At 43.1% G+C, this 7,888-nt stretch overlaps 1 protein-coding gene across 1 annotated transcript in view; it reads right to left on the minus strand.

The window, feature by feature from the left end:
* LOC311123394 (NLR family CARD domain-containing protein 3-like) overlaps positions 1–4,785 on the minus strand; it is a gene marked incomplete at its 3' end in the record, with an annotated part of 5,419 nt that extends 634 nt beyond the window's left edge. The window contains exons 1-3 of the mRNA XM_084197662.1: positions 4,615–4,785; positions 2,458–4,225; positions 1,991–2,164 (exon numbers count right to left, since the gene is read on the minus strand). Of these exons, the coding sequence (XP_084053788.1) occupies positions 1,991–2,164; positions 2,458–4,225; positions 4,615–4,651 (1,979 nt within the window). The 5' untranslated portion in view covers positions 4,652–4,785. The remainder of the gene's footprint in view (positions 1–1,990; positions 2,165–2,457; positions 4,226–4,614) is intronic.
* Between the last annotated feature and the right edge of the window lie 3,103 nt (positions 4,786–7,888).

Raw genomic sequence — 7,888 nt, forward strand, 5'->3', positions numbered from 1 at the left:
TATTTCCTTCTTAATGCGTTTGAGCCAATCAGTTGTGTTGTGACAAGGTAGGGGGGTATACAGAAGATAGCCCTATTTGGTAAAATACCAAGTACATATTATGGCAAGAACAGCTCAAATAAGCAAAGAGAAACGACAGTCCGTCATTACTTTAAGACATGACGGTCATTCAATAAGGAACATTTCAAGAACTTTTAAAGTTTCTTCAAGTGCAGTTGCAAAAAATATCAAGCACTATGATGAAACTGGCTCTCATGAGGACCGCCACAGGAATGGAAGACCCAAAGTTACCTCTGCTGCAGAGGATAAGTTAATCAGAGTTACCAGCCTCAGAAATTGCAGCCCAAATAAATTCTTCACAGAGTTCAAGTCACAGACACATCTCTACATCAACTGTTCAGAAGAGACTGTGTGAATCAGGCCTTCATGGTCGAATTGCTGCAAAGAAACCACTACTAAAGGACACCAATAATAAGAAGAGACCTGCTTGGGCCAAGAATCACGAGCAATGGACATTACACTGGTGGACACTTGTCCTTTGGCCTGGTGTCCAAATTTGAGATTTTTGGTTCCAACCGCTGTGTCTTTGTGAGAAGCGGTGTGGGTGAACGGATGATCTCGGCATGTGTAGTTCCCACCGTAAAGCATGGAGGAGGAGGTGTTATGGTGTGGGGGTGCTTTGCTGGTGACACTGTCTGTAATTTATTTAGAATTCAAGGCACACTTAACCAGCATGGCTACCACAGCATTCTGCAGCGATACGCCATCCCATCTAGTTTGGGCTTAGTGGGACTATCATTTGTTTTTCAACAGGACAATGACCCAACACACTTCCAGACTGTGTAAGGAGAGGGATTGAGTGCTGCATCAGATGACCTGGCCTCCATAATCACCCGATCTCAACCGAATTGAGATGGTTTGGGATGAGTCGGACGGCAGAGTGAAGGAAAAGCAGCCAACAAGTGCTCAGCATATGTGTGAACTCCTTCAAGACTGTTGGAAAAGCATTCCAGGTGAAGCTGGTTGAGAGAATGCCAAGAGTGTGCAAAGCTGTCATCAAGGCAAAGGGTGGCTATTTGAAGAATTTCAAATATAAAATATATTTTCATTTGTTTAACACTTTTTTGGTTACTACATTATTCCATATTTGTTATTCCATAGTTTTGATGTCTTCACTATTATTCTACAATGGAAAAAATAAAGACAAACCCTTGAATGAGTAGGTGTGTCCAAACTTTTGACTGGTACTGTATATACATGAATTAATGTATCATTATTAACAGTAGATAACATGTTTCTGAACACTACTAAATGAATCCTTGTGTGTGTGTGTGTGTGTGTGCCCCATGTCCAGTGTGTGTGTTTGTCCAATGAGTGTGTGTTCATTGAGTGATACAGGAATACTGACCTCAGAGTCTCCAGTTTACAGTGGGGATTCCCCAGTCCAGCAGAGAGCAGCTTCACTCCTGAATCCTTCAAGTCATTGTTACTCAGAGCCAGCTCCCTCAGGTGTGAGGGGTTTGACTTCAGAGCTGAGACCAGAGAAGCACATCCTTCCTCTGTGAATAGACAGCCTGACAGCCTGCAAAGAGTCAAATCATATTAAAACCACACTGCTATTCTTTGGTGTTGAGTAATTTTCTTTCTGTGAGTAGATAACATGTTTCTAAACACTACTGAATGAATCCTAATGATGCCATGAATGAGAAAGATCATGAATGAATCATGAATAATAATGAGTGAGAAAGTTACAGAGGCTACAACAAAACATGCTAACCTCTCACCGTTAACAATTATTAACATCAAATAAAAGGTGACATTATATAATGAAACATTCAATCTGAAATCCAAAATGCTGGAGCATAGCACCAAATTTAAAACTGTAAGCTTCACTGTCCAAACACATATGGTGTGGAATATGTGTGCCTGGTAAACACATGTGGATCTGGTGAACAGTTATCACTTGTTGACCAACTACAGGAATACTGACCTCAGAGTCTCCAGTTTACAGTGGGGATTCAAAAGTCCAGCAGAGAGCAGCTTCACTCCTGAATCCTTCAGGTCATTGTTACTCAGATCCAGCTCTCTCAGGTGTGAGGGGTTTGACTTCAGAGCTGAGACCAGAGAAGCACAGCCTTCCTCTGTGACTCCACAGCCTGACAGCCTGACAGAGAGATCATCATGATTTCACAAACACACTGTTAATTTAACACCAGTAGTGTAGAAGGACAATGGCAGATGCATTTGGTTTATTCTCTTAAACAACATATACATTAATCTTCCGTCTCCTAGAATGGTATGGTCATATTGTTATACAATTGTGAACACCAATGCACTGATTCAGTAGGTTTTTCAATATAATATAATATATTATATACATATTATAATATATATTTTTCTCTAAACTGAATATTTCTTCCTGATGATTAGTACTTAAATGTCATTTTATGTACTCACAGAGCAGCTCTGGAGGCTTTGACCACTGGCAGCAGCCTCAGAAGACCTTCCTCTGATCTGGAGTATTTCTTCAGGTCAAACACATCCAGCTCCTTTTCTGAAGTCAGCAACACAAAGACCAGAGCTGACCACTGTGCAGGTGACAGTTCTTCTTCTGAGAGACTTCCTGATCTCAGGTAGCTTTGGATCTCCTCCACTAGAGAATGGTCATTCAGTTCATTCAGACAGTGGAACAGATTGATGCACCTCTCTGGAGAGGGATTCTCCCTGATCTTCTCCTTGATGTACTTGACTGTTTCTTCATGGCTCTGTGAGCTGCTTCTTGTCTTTGTCAGTAGACCTCGTAAGTGCTTCTGATTGGACTCCAGTGAGAGGCCCAGAAGGAAGCGGAGGAACAGGTCCAGGTTTCCTGTCTCACTTTGTAAGGCTTTATCCACAGCACTCTTGTAGACAGTGACTTCAGTAACTTGCGGTTCGGCCATTAGATTCTCATTGTTGTTGAAGAATGAGAGGAACACATATACAGCAGCCAGAAACTCCTGAATGCTCAGATGCACGAAGCAGTACACCTTGTCCTGGTACAGCCCACATTCCTCTTTAAAGATCTGTGTGCACAATCCTGAGTACACAGTGGCTTCATTGACATCAATGCCAGCCTCTTTCAGGTCTTCTTCATAGAAAATCAGATTGCCATTCACAAGCTGTTGAAAAGCCAGTTTTCCCAGTGAAAGAATGCTCTCTTTATTCCAGTGTGGACCTGTCTCTTCTTTCCCAAGATACTTTTCATTCTTCTGTTTGGTATGAAACTCCACAAGGTGTGAGTACATCTCAGTCAGAGTCTTGGGCATCTCTTCTCTCTGGTCTGTACTCAACATGTGTTCAAGGACTATTGCAGAAATCCAACAGAAGACTGGAATATGGCACATGATGTGGAGGCTCCTTGATGTCTTTATGTGTGAGATGATTCTGCTTGCCAGGTCCTCTGAATCACTGAATCTCTTCCTGAAGTACTCCTCCTTCTGTGGGTCATTGAACCCTCGTACCTCTGTCACCTGGTCAACACACACTGAAGGGATCTTATTGGCTGCTGCAGGTCGGGTAGTTATCCAGAGGAGAGCAGAGGGAAGCAGATTTCCCTTGATGAGATTTGTCAGCAGAACATCCACTGAGGTTGACTTTGTGATGTCACAACAGATCTTGTTCTTCTGGAAGTCTAGGGGCAGTCGGCACTCATCCAGACCATCAAAGATGAACAGAACTTTGCACTTGTCGTAGTTGGAGATTCTTGATTCTGTGGTTTCCTTTGAGAAGTGATTGAGAAGTTCAATCAAAGTGTGTTTTTCCCTGTTCATCAAATTCAGCTCCCGAAAAGGGAATGAAAATACAATTTGGACATCCTGATTTGCTTTTCCTTCAGCCCAGTCCAGAATGAACTTCTGCACAGAGACTGTTTTTCCAATGCCAGCGACTCCCTTTGTCAGCACAGTTCTGATACGTTTGTCTTGTCCAGTTAAGGGTTTGAAGATGTCATTACATTTGATTGCAGTCTCTGGTCTTGCTTGTTTCCTGGTTGTTGTCTCAATCTGTCTCAGCTCATGTTCATTATTGACCTCTCCTGTTCCACCCTCTGTGATGTAGAGCTCTGTGTAGATTTTATTTAGAAGTGTTGGGTTTCCTTGTTTAGCGATCCCCTCAAATACACATTGAAACTTCTTCCTTAGATTAGATTTGAGTTCACGTTGGCAAATCACAGCAAGCTCATCTGAATCTAGAAATAACACAGAGGATATTAATATTACGTCTGTTTTAATGCCTACAGTATTCTAGGACTGTTATAACATTTTAAATTATAATACTTCATTCTCTTAACAGACTGTATAACTGTTTTCATAATTCATTACAGACTGGTGTGACTGATTATAGTATTATTGGTATTATCTCTCTCTCTCTCTCTCTCTCTCTCTCTCTCTCTCTCTCTCTCTCTCTCTCTCTAAATTAATCACCACAACACATCCCTGCTGCTACTTGATGAGGTCACTAGGTGTTGTGTTAAGGCTGCTACAATATCATTTAGTTACACAGCTACTTTAGCTGTACTTTAGCTAGAGATTTTAAATGTTATAAAACAGCATTTAACATGAGGCAGACAGCTCTTACTTTTCTCCAGTGTGTCAGCAAGCTCCTTCTGGTTCATTTTCCTCAGGACGTGCAGTGTGATCTTCAGAGCCCCCTCTCTGGCACTGCTCTCCTGCTTCTCATCTTCAGCATCCACCACTTCCTTATCCTGCTTCTGACTCTCAAAGCTTTCTGGGAGTTCTGGACTAAGAATCCTCTTGAATATCTTCAGCTCCTTCTTCACAAATGTCATAATATTCTCTTCAAGCAACTGAAATAAATCAAGTAAATAAGTTGAGCAAGAGACAAAATGCTTTCTCATTAACACATGAATGAATGATTGACAGATCAACTTTACTTGAGGTAAACAAAAACAAATGTACATAACAGGACCACATACACTGAATATGGAGGCCAGGTCTGTTTGATGACTCTGGGAAGACTGACCACTGAGCATCTCTGACTCTGATCTCTCCTGTAAGTTTCTGGGGACAAAACATGAGATTACATCTCCTCATCCAGGGAGTGCACACACACACACACACACACACAAACACACACACACACACACACACACACAGAGAGAGGGAATGTTGTGTTAGTTTAACATTGTTTCAGGACTATGAAAATGGAAAAAAGGATTAGCCTATGGATTATGAAAAAAACCAAAATAAATGTGAAAATGGGAGAGGAGAAATGACTAGAGACAGTGTTGTTTAACTCACTGACCATGACCCATGAGTTCTTCTTACCTTTGTTCACTAGAAAAGTCTCCCTCTCTGAAGTATATAGGAGGTTCCATAGACTTGTCACTCTTCATGGACACACAGCTGGGTACAGGGGAGGCTGGTCTCTCCTGCTTGATTGGGCTTCAACACAACAGAGACAAACATTACGTCTCTCATCTACTCTGAGCTCAGATGGGGAAACATGAGAAGAGTTTCATTCCAAAACGCTATATATCCATTTTCTGAAATGTTTGTAAATTAGCTTTTATAGTTTAAAGTAATTATGAAAGAGATTGGTGTGTTTTTTCACTATCTAATCATGGCAGGGGGTTGTTCAATGAAAGACATGTATTTGTTTAAAATCTATCACTTGATGGTTTCTTTTCAGAGAGACAAATAATCATGTTTTTGTAGAAGGATTTTTTGTAGAAGGGGTAGAAGGATTACTTTATCCTATCCCAGGTATTCCTTAAAGAGGTGGGGTTTCAAATGTCTCCGGAAGGTGGTGAGTGACTCCGCTGTCCTGGAGTCGTGAGGGAGCTTGTTCCACCATTGGGGTGCCAGAGCAGCGAACAGTTTTGACTGGGCTGAGCGGGAACTATGCTTCCGCAGAGGAAGGGGAGCCAGCAGGCCAGAGGTGGATGAACGCAATGCCCTCGTTTGGGTGTAGGGACTGATCAGAGCTTGAAGGTACGGAGGTGCCGTTCCCCTCACAGCTCCATAGGCAAGCACCATGGTCTTGTAACAGATGCGAGCTTCAACTGGAAGCCAGTGGAGTGTGCGGAGGAGCGGGGTGACGTGAGAGAACTTGGGTAGGTTGAACACCAGACGGGCTGCGGCAGAACTTAATATTTGGTACAGAAACCTTTGTTTGCAATTACAGAGATCATACGTTTCCTGTAGGTCTTGACCAGGTTTGCACACACTTCAGCAGGGATTTTGGCCCACTCCTCCATACAGACCTTCTCCAGATCCTTCAGTTTTCGGGGCTGTCGCTGGGCAATACGGACTTTCAGCTCCCTCCAAAGATTTTCTATTGGGTTCAGGTCTGGAGACTGGCTAGGCCACTCCAGGACCTTGAGATGCTTCTTACGGAGCACTCTTTAGTTGCCCTGGCTGTGTGTTTCGGGTCGTTGTCATGCTGGAAGACCCAGCCACGACCCATCTTCAATGCTCTTACTGAGGGAAGGAGGTTGTTGGCCAAGATCTCGTGATACATGGCCCCTCCATCCTCCCCTCAATACGGTGCAGTCGCCCTGTCCCCTTTGCAGAAAAGCATCCCCAAAGAATGATGTTTCCACCTCCATGCTTCACGGTTGGGATGGTGTTCTTGGGGTTGTACTCATCCTTCTTCTTCCTCCAAACACGGCGAGTGGAGTTTAGACCAAAACGCTCTATTTTTGTCTCATCAGACCACATGACCTTCTCCCATTCCTCCTCTGGATCATCCAGATGGTCATTGGCAAACTTCAGACGGGCCTGGACATGCGCTGGCTTGAGCAGGGGGACCTTGCGTGCGCTGCAGGATTTTAATCCATGACGGCGTAGTGTGTTACTATTGGTTTTCTTTGAGACTGTGGTCTCAGCTCTCTTGACCAGGTCCTGCCGTGTAGTTCTGGGCTGATCCCTCACCTTCCTCATGATCATTGATGCCCCACGAGGTGAGATCTTGCATGGAGCCCCAGACCGAGGGTGATTGACCGTCATCTTGAACTTCTTCCATTTTCTCTGTTCAAATATTTTTTAATGAACACACACAAGAATGGTGAATAGGTATGAAAGACATGTACAGTTCTTATCTAAACATAAGAGAACATACATGAACAACAAGACCCAGAGTTCTGGACACAAAACAAATATTACAAAACACGACATACAGAACAGGGACAGGTAGAAAGAAAAAGGGTAAATGTAACCCCCACACTTATACCACCCTATTCCCCTCCCGACTGCTCGAGTGTCGGGGCCAGCACACGCTGCCCAAAGGTAGATTACAATATGACAATTGAGAGTGCGTTAAAAAGTACAAATTCACAGCGCCGACTGGTCCAGGTAAGAGAGGAAAGGCTGCCAGATTTGATAATTTATTGTTCAGAATATATCTAATTCTTTCTAAGTGTACAGTTTTTGCCAATTCGCTGAGCCATAATTTGGTAGAGGGCGCTTCCCTCCTTTTCCAAAACAACAAGATAAATTTTTTTGCCGAAATGAGACTGTAAGAGATGAGTTGTTTTTGGGAGTTGGTTAATCCGTTTAGGGAATCGGACACTCCCAGGATTATCAGAAGCGGGTCTGGGTCTATTGAAGTCTCCAGAAGTTCAGAGAGGACCCCAAAAATTCCACACCAATAACCATACAGACTAGAGCATAGGGCAAAGCAGTGGAGTAGTGTACCCTGCTCAGCCTGACATTTATCACACATAGGGGATGTATCAGGAAATATCCTATGCAGTTTTGTTTTGGAATAGTGTAATCTGTGTAATACCTTAAATTGTATGAGACGATGTCTGGAGTTAATGGAGCAGGTGTGGATATACTCCAAGCTATCCTCCCAGTCTGCCACCGAAATATCAGTCCCTAGTTCTTCC

Source organism: Coregonus lavaretus (assembly GCF_964263955.1).
Source record: "Coregonus lavaretus genome assembly, contig: HAP1_SCAFFOLD_241, whole genome shotgun sequence".
Taxonomy (NCBI): domain Eukaryota; kingdom Metazoa; phylum Chordata; class Actinopteri; order Salmoniformes; family Salmonidae; genus Coregonus; species Coregonus lavaretus.